Here is a 17,026-nt window from a genome sequence, read left to right on the forward strand (position 1 = left end):
GCCACCAGTCGGTCACCATGTGAAGAGGCATTCAAAGAGAGCACTTATTCTTGAAATCTTTTCCGATCCTGCGCAGTTTGTCTCTTTTGTGACAAAACATACACTTTTAAACGTCGTGAGCAGACACTTTAAGATCTCAGAGCAGGGAGAATGTACATTAGCCTTTCAGCTGTCAGTGTTCGATAACACCATATCTGCAAAATTATGCATTACACCAGCAACAAAAAGAGCCCAAAAATAGGTTGTGTTTTTAAATTGAGAGTACATCATAAATCAAACTGGAGATCAGCAATGTACACATAATTACAGAAGTATAAAATTAGATAAGAAAGCTCTAGAAGATATAATATAGGAAACATTTGTACAGACCAGTGTAAATAAAAGTGCACTGATTCAGTATGCATACAAAAAAAGTGAAGTAAAAAAAAGTTCATAGGAAGGATTCTCTGCATTATTCTTTTTTGTTGTTTACTGTTGAACTCCGTGTGTGTGTGTGTGTGTGTGTGTGTGTGTGTGTGTGTGTGTGTGTGTGTGTGTGTGTGTGTGTGTGTGTGTACTCAAGCTGATGAAGCTGATGAACACTAAGGGAAATTAGTTAAACAATAGCCATAAAGAAGTCATTAAAGTTCCAACACAAGAAAAACTTCCAGGTATGCTTAACACAACCGAGTCACTGCTGATGTAATGAATGTTATAAATTTCAGTTTAGAAACTAGAAGAAAGATAGACCAACCACAGATCAGAGTGCAATGTTATCAAATGCAAATGACATATATACAAGTATTGATTTACAATGTATGCAATATCCTGAGAACAGTATTAATCCAATGTACAATGTAACTGTAATTTAGCTTTGTGATCAGAGAATTTCCAGGTAGATGCCCGTCTCTGCATCTTCCACAGCTGTACCCTGCACCTCTCTTACGCCTCTGACTTCCTGACCAGCTTCTTGGTTAATTCTTCCACCTGGTCCAGGTCTTCGTCTCTCCCCACCTCTCCTGCCCATTGGACGGATCTAAAAAAAAAAGGGAGAGCAGCTGTTTGCACTGGAATAAGTGATTTGCTATTTCCTCTGGAAAAACTGTGCACTGAAAGATCAAGGTTATCAAATACCTGCTTAGTGCGGACAAAAAGAGGCGTGCAGTTCTGGTACACAAGCTGGTAGCTGCCATTGGTGTAAACATGAGTCACTTCTGTGCAGTTTATATATAGAGGCATCCTGTCCTGATAAATTTCCAATCCTCCAGGATACATGGTGGGATGTCTTCTTAGAATGTGCCTGAGAGAAGCAGAACAGGTATTTGATAGACTTGATAATTAGGCGTGACACAATCCAAGCAAACTTTTAACAGGAAATGTTTCTGTACATACTTTCTAGCTCTCTTTTTGCAGCAGTAGACAAGAAGGGCCAGGAGGAATATGACCAGGACAGCAGTGACAGCAGGTAAAACCAACCACAGGAAAAATGCTATCTCTGTATGTGGACCACAAGAGCAGCAGTGGATCAGCATATAGTGTCCCATCACTGGATTATATCAACTTCAAACTTCAGTGCAAACAAGAAAAATCAGATTTTTCAATCATAGCTCAATTATTTGGTTTTCTTTGCAGCTTCTTTTCTTCTACTTGTGTTTTTAAGCTGCAGGCATGCTGCACAGAAGTTTCAACACAAGCAAGACATCAGAGTGAATAAACAAGAGGCAGGGCTGTTGTCTTTCTTAGTATGGAAAAACAGTGCTTTGAACACACCTTCTTCTCCCTGCAGCAAGACCAGCGAGTCGTTTCCCAGAGCGTTGAAAGCAAAGCAAATCACCATCTGAGGTTTTTCCATTTGCCCTCTCAGAATAGCCGTTAGCACAGTGGGCTCTGATGTTACAGACACGTTGTAATCTTGAGGTGGAACAGACCCATTAACGCTCCAGGTGATTGCAGGTTTAGGGTTGGAGTCGACCGAACACTGGCACACCACCTCTGATTCCTCTACAGTACAGGTAGAGGAGAGCTGGATGATGGCCGGCTTATCTGGAAGAGATAATACTGTCATTAGGTTCTCAATAATATTTATGAGGATATATCTACACAAAACACAGGATCTAAGGATTAAAAGGCAATTTTATAATTTTTTGAATGGGTTGGATGAGAAATTTACAGAAAATGAGTTGCCTTCTAGCCTACTTGGCGTATGTAAAAACAACAGTTCATTCACTATTTATTGGCTGTGATTAGTGTCTTTACAGGCCTTGCAGACTGTTTGGTCAGTGAAATCAAATAGATGCATGCAGAAGCTCCACATTTAACTCTGTGTAAGACAAACTCATTGGGATTTAATTGTCCTGCTTATCACCCAGTACACATAACAATGTACTGGGTGATAAACAGGTTTTTTGCCCTTTATTTTCAAATCCATCCTGGTTAATGTATAATCACCTGTTTTTTGTTTCTCTCAATGGCTGCTCTGCAGTTTGCTCTATCTTCACACAACAAAAGCTTATTGTCTTTCCCTTAATTTTTGTGTTTCTGTCATGGACCAACCTACTTACATGACTGAAACTTAACAATTGCTTTTTCTCCTGGGAGAGTTCAAAGTTCAGATTTCAGTTTTTACTTGTCAGTTGGATTTGAATTATGCACCTGTAGTTGTTTTATTTTCCTTTTATTATCCCCCTCATCTGTTTTTATCAAGCTCTACTTGTTGAACCTTGTTAATTTGATGCCAAATAAATGCCTGGTTAAATCAAATCCTATGGTTTGGTTAGTTGGGTGCAACCTAACAACACGTATATATGGGATGCAGAGAAGACCAAGAAGCGGTAGAATTACATTGTATATTAAGAGTTGTGGGTCGCGATTCTCCTCGGCCAATCAGGTTCTGAGCTACGCACCGGACCCTCATATCTCGTGTCACGTTGTACAGCCGGACTGTGTGCGTTCGCTGGTTGAGGTGCACAGTGCGGCCATGTTGACTATAGGACCAGTGGTACTCTGTTGCTGGAGGGTCAGCTTTACATGAGCACATGAGCAGTGCATTGCCCCCCTCCTTCACTGCCAGGGTCTGGACTTGAATCTTCACATCTTTTGGAGGAACTAAGAGCATTAAAAGGGAAAAAGAAAGGTTTTAGCTTACTGAGCCAGGAACACAAATACACGTGTCAAATTTATACTTACACGTCACATGTAGGTCCTTCAAAGTGGATAGTGTTTTAGGGCCTGGGAAGATGACCTGACACCTGAGCTTGGGCTTCACCTGGTGTGTTACAGTAAAGGTCAAAGAGGCCAGTAAAATTTTCCTGTGGGGATCTGGGTAGAGTGTCTGTACTTCCCCAGGTTCAGTTATATTCTTCTGGGCTCCTCGCTCCCACCTCCACTGCAGATCAGGCAGTCTGGAGGGGCAGTGGTAGTTGACAGAGCAGTTCAGGGTGACCAGTTGTCCTTCTGTGGCTGACATGATGCCGCTGATGACAGGAGCTTCAGGGGTGTCTGCCAAGAAGGAAAATCTCCATCATTATGATTTTAACACTTTAGTGTATTAAAAACATAAAAATCATACAAGCAAAAAGACGAATTCTCTTACAACAACCATTAGTGCTAGAACTACTGAACAAGTCTACTCATATGTGATAGAAACAAAACTGTTTAATGAATAATCCCATATTTCTTCTTTTGTGTTTTTCCTGTAGTTGATATTGATTCACCCCCAAACAGCTAGTCGGGCTTCTTCCTGTTAAACCAGAGTTTTTCCTTCCCAGTCTCATGAAGTTCTTGCTAAGATGGCGCTGTGTGATTGTTAGGGTCTTTTACCTAAAATATAAAGTGTGTTGAGTGACTATAGTTGTGAATTGGCGCTCTATAAAGAAAATGTGAATTTTTATTTATAAATGTAAAGATAAAAAGAAATGCTTAATGCTCTTCCTGTACATTTATTTTAGATTTAAGAAAATATGTTTTCACGGGAAACATTTTAAAGTTTATTTAATAGTTAATCTGCTTAAGACACATATGCACTTCATGCAGCTTTTTTTTTTAAATATAACTTTCAATGCGGGGGATTCTCTATTGTCTCATTGTACTAATAATTCTTCTATGTAATATTTATCATGTGAAAAAAATCAAAGTGTTTTAAAAAGTAGAAAAGAGGACATGCATTGTTTTCCTCACTCACAAATACGGTCCAGATTGAAGCTCCTTGGCTTCCCCCAGAGTGAGTCGCCCACTGTCTTCAGAGAAATTTCAAACACCTGGGGGTCATCCTCCCTGATCCTTTCGATTTTCACTGAGCAGTCACCATCTGCGATTTCGCCAAAGAGGGATGCTCTGCCTTGGAAATCCCTGCTCACTTGGCCTTTGTCCTGGCTGTTAAAAGCGGTGCTCTGAAGAGGAAAAAAAGGGCCACCACCTCTGAACCTTAGCCGCACATCTACCCACTGCTTCCTCCCTCTAATAGGATGAGGGGCTGGAGGCGTAAAGGAGCAGGGAATAACCACACAGGTGCCCACCAGAGCCTGGACACGGTCAGGGACTGAGGGTACAGGAGAGACAGCCTGCACCCCCCTCCACAATGTTGCTGTTGTACAGAAAGCACAGAAAATCATTTATCCAGCATTATTCGACAGTAGATTGAACTTTACATAATTGAGACACAGCAGTGATATTTCACAGTTTTATTATGACAACTAAAAAGCATAAGAGAATGTCTCAAGGACACGGCTGATTAAAATATTTCATATATTTAAAAAAGAAGCTGTAAAAGCTGTAACAGCATTGATTTCTTGAGACTGTATAGAAAGGTCATCGTAAAAACTAAACTTTATATGACAAGAGGTTTGTGCTATCTGGAAATCTTACAAATACCACACTGTTTTGCAACAGTTGTATATTTAGAAAGAGGAAGAGAGCAGCTGGAGTTTTAACTCTGTTAATAGTTAAATCTACTATTCAGACTGCAAAACATGTCTATGTTCTTGTAATGAAAAACATTTGTTTTAAGTTATAAAAATGTAGAGCATTTTATTACAAAATTACAATCTGATTTGTTAGTATTTAATTTTCATCAGCACAAAATATTTTGCAGAAAACATTCAAAAGACAAAAAAAGTACTTAAAATAAACCTCTTATATTGATAATTTAGGAGAAGCCAGTGGAGCACAGGGATTCATTAAATTACACCACATGGCAAACGTCCTCCAAATGTAGCCAAAAAGCAACTATGTTAATTTTTTGGAATTTCTTTTTTTTTTCAAGAAAGTTTAAAGTATATTTAAAATGATCAATAATTTGTTTAATTACTTACCAAAAATCAGAGGACACACAAGGAAGACGATGTCTGCCTGCATGTCTGCAGCCCTGCTCTGATGGCTCAGACAGGGAAGGATGAACAAAGGCGCAAAGAGGGGGAAGCTTGATTGTTTCATTATGCAACTGGTACTATGACTTCCTGTGATGCCCCCCTCAAACGTCCATTATCAAATGACTGTTTATTATATTTGTTTATTTTACCTCCACTTATCTTTGTCGCTCATAGTGTAATTATAAAACAAATAAATCATAGGGTTATAACTTTAGAATATATAGAGCTTATAAATGATCCAAAAATCATTAAAGTGCTGAAGTCCTTTTTGCAAAGGAAAGAAAGACCTCAGCAAGCAGCTATGAGACAGCACATGACAGTGAGTGAGTCACTCTCATGCTGTTGCCCAGTTCCTCAAAGGGACTAGCAACTCAAATCTGATACATTTCTCATTCCCTGTGTACGGACCAGCCAAACCACAATAGTGAAAAAAAAAAGAGTGTGGAAAAAAAGAGGGGTTTGAATATTAACTTTTTAGTGACATATTTGCTATGCTGTTGACAGCAAATGTCTGCATGTGTGTAAGTAGGTCATCACGGATGAAGGGGGAAAGTGTAATATTGAAACTTTATGAAGTTGAAGCATTTAAATAAGAATTGTCTGTGAAGGTTCTCAGTCATCCAGGTCATCATAGTCTAAGGAACTTGGAAAGCAAAGCGTCTTAAAGAAGTCCAGACGCTTTTCTTTCCAAGCTCCTTAGATTAAATAAGAATTGTTTTCTCTATTATCGTACATTGAGACATATTTCGTAAACTGAATTTGGCATAAATAATTTTAGGGCACTTAGTCTTTATTTAACACCTTTTAAAATGATCTGACTAAATATATTAATATGAGTAATTTCATTTCCATGCAGTGTGTAGTGACAGAGCAGATATTCAACACAGACTACATGTGGAACAACTTTTATAACTTATTTTAAATTTGTTTCCATTTTGTTGCAGTTATTGTCATTATCACCTTGAGATAAATTTTTCTTCAGGCTCAAACAAAACCAAGTAATCAGAGTCAGGTACAAAGGCTTTAACTGCTTGAACTCTGGACCCTTTCAAAGCTTGTTTGAATTGCTGCTTGCACCTCCCTGCTCCTTAAAACAGACTGCAAACTGCCTTCGTGCCAAAACTCAAGACTGCAATGGCAACACCAGATGTGGATTAAAACCACAGCTTAATGTAAAGATACTACAGTGCACGGATAAGGTATGTGTTGAGAATGGTACCGTTTGTACAGAAATCCTTATTGTTGTTCATGTGCATAAATGCAGTTTGGTATATGTGTGAGAACTGAAACATCAAAGTTTGGGTCTTCTCTTATATTACTGAATGCAGTAACAATTCATTTAAAGCTTTGATTATTTTTTTGCTTTGGGGGTCAGCACTATTGTAAGAAGTTATGAGCTCAGCTCAGCAGCTGCTCCGTTCTCAGAGAGACTTATTGCTGAAGTGGACATGTGACCATCCAGCGCCCTTGCTGCGTTGGCTCCGTGATGCCGAGGTGCTTTCGTCTGCCTGCTACCTGTCTTTGCTGGAGAGGTCGCCTTCCAATGCTGTGGCAAAGGCACTGGAGACAGTGTGTGCCACAGAGGAGAGCAGCCAAAAGTTCCTGCAGGTGTTAAGGGAAGTGCAGGATTACTACTGCAGAGACCTGCAGGTCTGGGTCGAGAGACACTGCAGGAACGATGCAGTCACTAAATCAGCACCTACATCTGTGAAAGTTGAAGGTGAGGCTGCTTTAATGTGCTGATTTTTACATAAACAGGTGTAACTGAAGTTAATCTTCTTTGCAACCTTGAGCTGATTGTGAGGGGCTGTTAATAGAAGACAACTTTTACAACCTATTGAGGAAAGACATGAAAGAAGATTAGATGCAGGGTACAATCAGCTTTGATGCCTCGCCAGGATTTTTTTTTTTTTTTTTTTTTACTTTGGTGAGAGTTTTAAGAGATAATGGACATTGAGCTCAACTATCATAAGTTAAAATGTGTCAGTGATTTGGATATTTGGATCAGGTATTCATAGTTCCCTGATGATGAGACTCAGGGATATGAAAATGCTCAGTCAGCAGAGTCACCTGTGAATCTGACATTTTAAACAAATGCATATAAAATAACTATAAATTATTCTATGATTTCAACAGACAAGAAGTCCAAAAACCCCATTGCTAAACTGTTTAAAGCAAAGAGCAAAGGATTCACCCTCACCACTGACGTTAATGGTATGAATTCATTGTTTCATCAAAAAAAATGTTTACATATGAATTATATAGTAGTGTACGTTATTTCTGGTATGTTTTCTTTATAGAGATAAGCAATAAATGTTGTCCTGTTTTTTTAAATTTATAATTCCTGGTTTCATTTTTTGCTGTATATGGAATATGTGTATGAATTTGAATGTATGCCTTGATTTACCGTTATACTGTAAAAAAGGGTTATTCTGAACTGTTAATCACACAAACTTCTCTACTTGAGTCTATAAAAAAATGTATATAGAGCTGGAAATGGACATAATCAGTCAATTTAAAATGTAAACTGACATTAGGCAAATGCAATTTTTCGTGATTTGATTCCTGTGCTTGCAATCAAGTAAGGAGATCTGACTTTCATATTGCAGCTAAGGAAGAGCCAAAATCTTGCAGAAGTCTAAAGTTGGCCAGCAGCCGAGGTAGGATGAAAACAGGTCAACTGAATTCAAGAAGCCACAATCTTTATCTTATAAAACACTGCAGAATAATGTAATTTGGTTTTTTAAAAATATCTTTATCTTCTATTCCAGTTTCAATTTCTGCCCATAAAACAACCTTACTGAAACGCACAGAGCAGTTAAAATGTTACTCAGAGGGAAACAGGGAGGCTTCAAACTCAGCTTCTCACATCGAGATCCGCTACACTGACCTTTTCGTGACAGAAGACAATGACTTAGTTGACAGTAGCCAACATGAGTACTTTGCCTTGGCGGGCAGACGTGCTCGCATCTATGTCCACCAGGCCTGCCAGCGTATCCGGCCCGGTCATCTTTTGAGCCCCCAAGAAGCATTGGGACGAGCCCCTAAAAGGGTGAAAGTGAAGGGTATTGCAGGTATAGGAAAGAGTGTGGCAGTACAGAGATTGGTCTACGAGTGGGCAATTGGGAAGAACATGCGTGAATTCACCTGCATTTTTGACCTACGCTTCAGAGAGCTCAATCTAGTTGATAAACCACTGAGTTTACTGGAGCTTCTTGAACAACGGTTCCGATACCTAAAGGAGGCTCTACCTGACCTGCTCACCACACCAAGATCATTGCTTTTCATCTTAGATGGTTTAGATGAGTTTAAATCCCCTCTGGACTGGAACAGACCAGACAAAAACATTGATGTAAAATCAAACGTTCTGGTGTCAGAGCTGATGGTGGCTTTGATAAAAGGAAGCCTTCTTCCAGAAGCATCAGTCATAATTACAACAAGGCCATCTACAGAAGCTCCCAAGCGTTTCTTCCAGAGATGTTGTGTGGTGCTGGGCTTTGAGGAGGACCAGGTGAAGGAGTACACCACCAAGTTTTACAAAGACAGTGAAGTTGCTCAAAAGGTGTATGATTACATTGTGAACAATGACAACCTATTTGTGCTTTCCTTCATCCCTCTTTATTGCTACATCATCTGTACCGCTATGGCTGAGTTCTTCTCTTCACAGCCTAACAATGCAGGTGAATCGAAGTCTCTGGAGTTAAGCCCACCCAGAACAGTCAGCGAGGTTTATTTCTGCTATTTGTTTACAGCAGTCAAACACCATGGACTAAAAGGGAGGACAGAGAGAAGCACACCTAGATCAGAGGTTCTTAGCCTAGCTAAACAACAACTGATGAAACTGGGGAAACTGGCTTATGAAAACCTTCTACAGAAGAAGATATTGTTTGATAAAGCAGATTTGGAGAACTACGGTGTCACACCTGCTGATGTTCAGAGCACCTTTCTCTGTCATATCCTCCAGCCTATTAAAGAGGAGACAGTGGAGATGTTTTCTTTCTTCCACCTTACTGTTCAAGAACATCTAGCTGCCTTGTACTGTGCAATCAACCTCTCCAGCCAGGACGACATAATACAAGCTCTTGACTTTTGGTGCTTCGGGGTACGTCCATCGTCCTCTACTGCTCCACCCCTTCAAAATTTACACCTTAGCGTGGATAAGCTCGAAAGTCTCCAAATGTTCACACGTTTCTTCATGGGAATGCTGCGAGCACGGTTGTCAGGTCATTTAGAAGGTCTTGTGCATTCTCCCATCGAGCAAGAGGACAGCATCCCCAACAGGCTCGGTTTGTGGTTCCGAGATCAGTTCAAAACCAGGGAGCTGGAAAACCAGGTAGCCCTAAATCTTCTCCACTGTCTGATGGAGTTCCACATGAAGGAAACCACTAGCTTTGCAGCACCAGAGATCACAAAACTCAACCTGTTTAAAATGAAGCTCAGTGTTGTGGACTGTGCAGCGATACACTACGTGCTGCAGTTTTCCCCACACAAGCTGCAAGAGCTCAACTTGGGCTACTCTAACATCGGAAACCGAGGACTCAACAGACTGAGACCAATTCTACATCGATGTGAATCTCTCTAGTGAGTAGCTCATTTTATATTCACTTAAAAATATATACTGCAGTTAAAATAAAATAAAAATAAGTTGGGGTTTGAGCTTTCCAGCTGTTTGATGCCATTCTGTGGGGAGCTTGCATATCCCCCCCGTGTCTGCATGCTTCTCTCTATGTGTGTTAGCTCTGTGATGGATGTGAACCCTGCCTTCTGTTTAATGCATGCTGGGATGGACCCAAACCCCCTTACATGTAAGACGGCCAAAAACAATGTTAACCAAAAGTTTCTTTCTTTCAGTTTGAGATACAACTGCCTGGATAAGCAAGCAGCTATTTTAGAATCTGCTATTCTGAAATCAAATGAGTGCCAAGTGAAGAAGCTCTTGTAAGTCATTTAAAATATTCAACACTCAGGTGAAAATTATTTTTTAGAACCTACAGTGTGTGACTGACTTAAATGTTATGTTTTAGCCATTTACATGGAAAGTAGTCCAAAAACATATTTATCATAGAAATATTGCATAGCTGCATTGTGAAATGCAGGATGACTGGACTCAAATTCAGACTGGACAGTAAGTTAACAAAAAACAAGCCCTTATTAGAGGTGATAATATCCTAAACACAAACCTTACAGAAAAGAAGAGCGCTGGAGAAAAAACTGTGACCGCACCATGAACTATCAACACAGGGACAAAGTATGATGCGAAGGAAAACACGGGCATGGTTGGACACAGAAACAGGAGGGAAACTAAACATAGCTGAACATCACTGAGATAAACACAAGAGAGAGAATCTAATGAAGTAAAACAGGATTTTAAAAAAGACTCAAAACTCTGGAAGGTATACGAATAAAACCAAAAACAAATCAGGAACTAAAACTTAGCTAGAAATAAATTAAAAACTAGGAACAATAATTAAACCCATCCATCCAGCTAATAAAGACTACTAAATAAAGATGCACAGACAAGAGACATATAAAGGGATATTGGAGGAGGCTTGGGAAATAAATCAAAATACAAAGAATCTGACACAAATAAACTCCAGAGACTTACCGAAATTAGATTTGAAAAGTGGAAAAAACTAAAGGCCAAGCATCCAAAACACTAAAGGTGTAACTCAAAGGCAAAACACCGGGGCCAAGACAAACTAATTAAAGATTAGCTTTATTTCTCAAACTCTTTTGAACATACACCCTACATATACATAAAATTGTAATGCAATTTAATATATTTAGTTATAGTGTGATTAATCAATGAATGTGTCCAGAAAACTAGCAGAGAATTAATGGAAGCAAGCAACCAATTAAAACTTAATTGATTTAATCCAAGTTTTTTGCTTAAGCTGATGCTTTCCAATTATAGGATTATGACACTTCTGGTGAGTAGTGTGAGATTTGTAGAAATTGTGTTTCTGATTGCCACAAAAAATGCATTTCCCCATGACCCCTTGACATTTTTTGATATAAGCAGCACACACAGAATATGTTTCCTGCTTCTGTGTACAGTATGTGCGGCAACAACCTGGGTCCTGAGGGGGGTTTGGAGCTGTGGAATGCTTTGGAGAACAACAACACTGTGGAGGAACTTTATCTGGACATCACCGGCATCACAGAGAGAGGAACAGAAAACATCGTCAACTGTCTCAGCAAAAACACTTCTCTGAAGACACTGACGTAAGATTAAAAAATAAATCTGCATGTGTCCAATGCACTCCATGTTATACCACTGCCATCTTTAATCTGGATCCCTTTTTCTTTAATGTTAGATAATAGCTGAGGGTTGTAAAAAGGCATGTCCAAAACTCTGTTAACCAGTGATTTCTTCATTGTACAGCATTGTTGGAAATGACATTGGAGCAACTGGGAGGAGAAGACTGAAGGAACTGGAGAAACGTCGGCCGGAACTCAGGATCATTGCAAACTTTGTGGATGACCTTGGGTTACTTCAGGCATACCTGGATTGGGTGGAGGAGATCCGGACTGACAGAGACCAGATGGACTCCGTCAAGAATGCGGATGCCCTGCAGTCAGTGCTGAGGGGGCTCCAGGTGGCAGGGACAATGGAAAAGGGGGCGAATGCAGAGAAAGCCAAAGAGCTTCAGACGAAGATTGAGGAGCTACTGAACTATTCTACAGAAGTGATTAGAGGAAAATGATCACACAGAAATGAACCATCTCAACCATTAAATCTTACGGAAAGGAGCCATTAACATGAGTAGTTCCACTTTCACTTGCAACCGCTTGCGAGAAACCCAATACAAAATCATACATCGCCTTTATATAGCTCCTAATGTCTTGCATAAGATTGCACCTCATATTTCCCATTTTTGTAGTAAATGTCAAAAAGAAACTGGCACTTTTTTTTTTCATTACTTTTGGGAATGTAAATTAATCAAAAGATTTTGGAGCTTCATATCTCAAGAACTAAGTAATATTTTTAACAATCTGATTCAAAGGGACCCCGGGTATTTTCTTCTTGGCCTACCCTCAAAAGAAGTAACATTGAATCACTTGCAGCGCAAATTATGTGACAAACTATTGCTGGTAGCTAGGAAATGTATTCTCATTAATTGGGTTAAGGATAAACCTCCCTCTGTTGTGGTACAGAGAATTATTTAAAGTTATTCCTCACGAAAGAACTGCCGCTATTTTAGGAGGAAATGAGGGTCTCTTTCTCAATGTTTGGTCCCCTTTGCTTTCTTATTTGCCAAATGATTTGTCCCAACTGTTGAGGGGGGGTGGTTGCGATTAAGATGTTCTCAGTTAAATAGGAAGTAAATGTAAGGGACAATTCATTCTTGGAGTTTATCTTTTTCTCTTTCTATATCTGTGGGTAATTGAGTGAAAATATGTTTTTTTGTGTGTGTGTGTGTGTGTGTGTGTGTGTGTGTGTGTGTGTGTGTGTGTGTGTGTGTGTGGATGTGTTGGTGTTTTTTTCTTTTCTTTTCCGTAAAAAAAAAGAAAAAGAAAAAAAGAAATAAACACGTAAAAAAAAAAAAATCTTACGGTCTGACTTCAAGTTGTGAAAGTAGATCCTAAAAACCCAGACAGGTTTATTAATAACTTAAAACCACCTGTAATACTGCTCTGTCATCTGGAGAATTAACAATTTCAACCTGATAACATGCTTTAGATGTTTAAATTGTCATTGAACCTGAGAGAACTTTTAATAGATTAGTATGTTCTTTGTGATTAACCTTTTATGACTGACAACACTGTACCTGCACATTTTTTGAATGGTCAATTGGACTCTAAATACAACTAATACTATTATTAGTTAATATTACAAGATTCACATAATTACAATGATTTTTAAGTGTTTTTAAGTGTCAGTGTGATAATTTAGAAGTCGGTTCTTTTCCAAACTCAGTTGGAATTAATAAATCAACACACTGCCCTCTAGTGTCCACATGTTTTACACCAAAGAGAGAAGAAATTCTTCAACATCACAGAAACTCTGAGCTGAAAGTAAAATTCAGCTCGAATGACAAATTTATTTAATGTTTCTGTAAATCTTTTCTTTTTACGTATTAAAGAAAAATAAATTGTATTCATTTAAAAAAAAATAACAAGAGAATGGAAAGAAAGCAGAATGCACAAGAAAATGTTTCTATTATTGTTTACAAGGTAGGCCATCCATTCACTTTCTTTGTTGTTAAAATACAAATAAAAAACGTATTTTTCAAATAAAACTTCCAATTTTTCCATAATTTGTTGTCAAAGACATATTTTTTTATTTATGTCTCTACACCACGACAATGGAATCAGTATGCATTTTGTGAGTCTCATGAATAAAGCGCTCTGTTGGTTGTTGACATTGACAGCAGTGGATCTGAAAGGCAGAAAGCAGAACTACAATGACATTTAAAGAAAAGACACCGGGGACCGAAAAAATCTGACTATTCATGTCAACACACAATATTACTATTAGCTAATTGTCATAACAGTCAAAGTTAATTCAGCAATTAATTTTAATTGTGACTAGTTTTTAGCTTATATATATGGAAGCCAGCAAACAAGTCATAATCATATCCATGACACTGCTGAACAATTAGAAGTCTCCAGCTCAGAGCTAGCATATGAACACACTACCACCTAGTGTTAGGATAAGGGGTTGTTTGTTGTTTCCAGTTCTTAGTTTCTAGTTTCTGAGTTTTCTATTTAGTTTGTGTTTCTAAGTATACAGCAATAAAGCTTCCTCTTTTCATTCATCCTGTCCTTTATTTGGGTCCTCATCCTGCCTGCCACACAGCTACACTTGACATAGTAGTAACATGCACCAAATAATGACAAGATAAGATATGATAAGATAAGATAAGGCTTTATTGATCCCACAGTGCGGAAATTTGTGCGTTATCTCAGCTCAGGTACAGATAGCAGAAGAAAAAAAATACAAAAATACAAATAAAATACAAACAAATACAAAATAAGTAATAATACACTATATACAATGGTAGCATACACAGTATGTGATTATGGATAGAGGGTTGTGGAAATATGCAAGACATAAATTGAACTATTTTACCACTACTATTACTATGTAAGTAATAGATATTCCTAGGTATCTATAAGTATAGACATGTACATGATGTATTTTATTTGACTTTTTGTTACGGAGTGAGAAACTTTCTGTTTAGTGTGATGCAGAGGAACATTATAGCTACTGTTGACATAGCAAACGCAGAAAGTTTTGGACAGAGAAGGGTTTGATTGTCATGGTTTGGTGCTGATTTGGGGTTCTTCTGTGGCCTTTTATGTATTAATTTTTTTGGCCTATCTATGGCCGTTGCTCTGGACTCTGCCTATTGGTGTAGCTTCCAAGTTCACGCTTTGCATTTGTCACACTTCCCTTCTATCTGATAAGTAGTAACTGGGTTTTCAAGGACCAGCTTGAGCCACCGCTCTCTGCCACATTCCTTGAGAAGAAAACTGTGGAAACTTGCGTGTAATACATACCTGCCTGTCCACCTTCCACCGCCTTGAGGAACTCTTGTCAGTCTAATCCTACATTGTTGCTTTTCTCTGGAAAGTATCAAGTAACTACTAAAAAAGATTAAGTTATTTAAACTAACCTCTGCTCCAGCTTACCACTTTCACCTCTTCTGACAGAACAACCACTTGAACTGAATCTTGTAAACCCCAGTGTTTCCTTGGGCTCAAGTCTTTGCTGCTTTGATTTTTTTTTTAAATTTTATTTAAAAAAAAAACCCAAACTTTTTAATAAAACTTGTTGAGTAGCACTCTGTTGGTTGTTGGGCTGTGCATTTTGAGTCCAAAAGTTGATTACCAGTAATAACTTTGACAGTAGTGTGTCTGAAAGACAGAAAGCAGAACTGCAATGACATTGAAAGAAACAGCAACAGGGAAATGTAATCTGATACTGTGGTTTTGTTTAGAAAAACTCTGACTATTCGTAACAATACAGACTGTGGTTTCAAACAAAACCACAGTATCAGATTACGTTTCCCTGCTGCTATTTCTTTCAATGTCATTGCAGTTCTGTTTTCTGTCTTTCATAATTGTCATCAAAAGTTAACTATAATTGTGACTTTGGATTTTAGTTGTGGCTGACTATATTTGTATTTCAGTGAACATTGACTATATAATAACTATATGGAAGCTGGAAAAAAAGCCACAAACATGTCCATGACATTGTAGAACAATGAAAATGCTCCTGCTAAGAGACAGGACAAACTAACCCCCGAAAACACTCCCACCTAGTGTCAACTTGTGTAACTGCCAAAGATGAAAAACATTAAATTCAATTTCTGTAAGCTTTGATAGAAATTTTAATTTATCTGTGCACGTGACAGGTGAACACACCTTTATTCATTAATAAGTAATATTGTACATATTATTTATTAATGAAATTTACACACACACACACACACAGGCAGCACGGTGGCACAGTGGTTAGCACTGTTGCCGCACAGCAAGAAGGTCCTGAGTTCAATTCCACCATCAGGCCGGGGTCTTTCTGTGTGGAGTTTGCATGTTCTCCCCGTGTTTGCGTGGGTTCTCTCCGGGTACTCCGGCTTCCTCCCACCGTCCAAAGACATGCAGCTTGTGGGGATAGGTTAATTGGATAATCCAAATTGTCACTAGGTGTGAATGTGAGTGTGAATGGTTGTCTGTCCCTGTGTGTTGGCCCTGCGACAGACTGGCGACCTGTCCAGGGTGTACCCCGCCTTTCGCCCTATGACAGCTGGGATAGGCTCCAGCGCCCCCCGCGACCCTGAAAAGGATAAGCGGAAGCAAATGGATGGAAATTTACACAACATCGGTCTGACTGTTACTGTTTTAACTTTCAGTTTCTTGTTTAGAAAATAGAAACATTAATCTACTTTATTCCTTCAGCCAAATAATGAACATTATTACTAAGTGAATAGAAATGTTTACAGCACATTCAGTGGTGCAAGACGTGTTGTGGAGATCGTGGTCAGAAAAGAAGGTGGTACTGTTAACAGCCACTTCTGGTAAAAGCATCTATCTAATATTCACACTCATACTTTTGTGTTATTTCCTCTTTTTACATCGCTTCCTGAACAGTTCTTAAAAAACCTCACATATGTGGAAATGACTTCTCTATGAAGCTCGTAAGAATGTAAGTTTTTATATCTTAAATATGGAAGAAATATCAAAGTTTTATGCAAAGCTAACATTTCTATCATCCTTTGATTCACTGCGATTTAGATTAAACATCATATTTGTCGAGGAAAAAGTTCCACAGGGAAAAGGTGAAGGATTTTCTTTTTCTCTCGTCTATCATGTTTATGAACATAACTTTTTGAAATAAGAGCTCTACGCTGGTATCTTAGCAGATTTTTTGAGGATGAATAATTATCCTCGTAGTGACAGTAGTTACATGCGAGCGCTGGGCTTTGCAAAATTACCATTACTGTCATTGTCACATATTTTAAAGATAATAATGAGCCCTGTTACTGAGTGAAAAAATGTGCTGTATCACGCTGTTATCTTGAGCTAACGCACTAAAAATATTCTCAAACATCATTTGAGAGTTTTAACAGAATACATAAAAAAATAATTTACTTCACTTTTCACCATAACAGCTTGTCACTGGTAATGTTTAACAAATAATCATGTAAATTGTTTCCTGTGCAAACTTCAGA

The 17,026-nt window shown here is 38.5% G+C and overlaps 2 protein-coding genes across 2 annotated transcripts; one reads left to right on the top strand and one right to left on the bottom strand.

The window, feature by feature from the left end:
* Positions 1 to 55: 55 nt before the first annotated feature.
* Positions 56 to 5,409, bottom strand: LOC147318884 (sialic acid-binding Ig-like lectin 14). Its single transcript, XM_086311054.1, has 8 exons — positions 5,289 to 5,409; positions 4,160 to 4,561; positions 3,166 to 3,477; positions 2,821 to 3,084; positions 1,750 to 2,022; positions 1,372 to 1,474; positions 1,114 to 1,279; positions 56 to 1,015 (listed from the first exon to the last, which is right to left on the bottom strand). Exons 1-8 carry the CDS (start codon positions 5,407 to 5,409, stop codon positions 860 to 862), a joined length of 1,797 nt encoding a protein of 598 aa, XP_086167180.1. The 3' UTR covers positions 56 to 859.
* Positions 5,410 to 6,431: 1,022 nt separating this feature from the next.
* On the top strand, positions 6,432 to 13,432 carry LOC147318885 (NACHT, LRR and PYD domains-containing protein 3-like). The gene is made up of 8 exons (XM_086309940.1): positions 6,432 to 6,544; positions 6,721 to 7,065; positions 7,482 to 7,559; positions 7,955 to 8,005; positions 8,117 to 9,926; positions 10,197 to 10,283; positions 11,403 to 11,570; positions 11,731 to 13,432. The coding sequence occupies exons 2-8, from the start codon at positions 6,738 to 6,740 to the stop codon at positions 12,050 to 12,052; spliced, it is 2,844 nt and encodes a 947-aa protein (XP_086166066.1). The 5' UTR covers positions 6,432 to 6,544; positions 6,721 to 6,737; the 3' UTR covers positions 12,053 to 13,432.
* Positions 13,433 to 17,026: the final 3,594 nt, after the last annotated feature.

Source organism: Aulonocara sp. 'chitande type north' Nkhata Bay, linkage group LG11 (genome assembly GCF_057382095.1).
Source record: "Aulonocara sp. 'chitande type north' Nkhata Bay isolate Kocher_YH1m ecotype deep benthic linkage group LG11, A_spYH_male_GT1.1, whole genome shotgun sequence".
NCBI classification, from domain to species: Eukaryota; Metazoa; Chordata; class Actinopteri; order Cichliformes; family Cichlidae; genus Aulonocara; species Aulonocara sp. 'chitande type north' Nkhata Bay.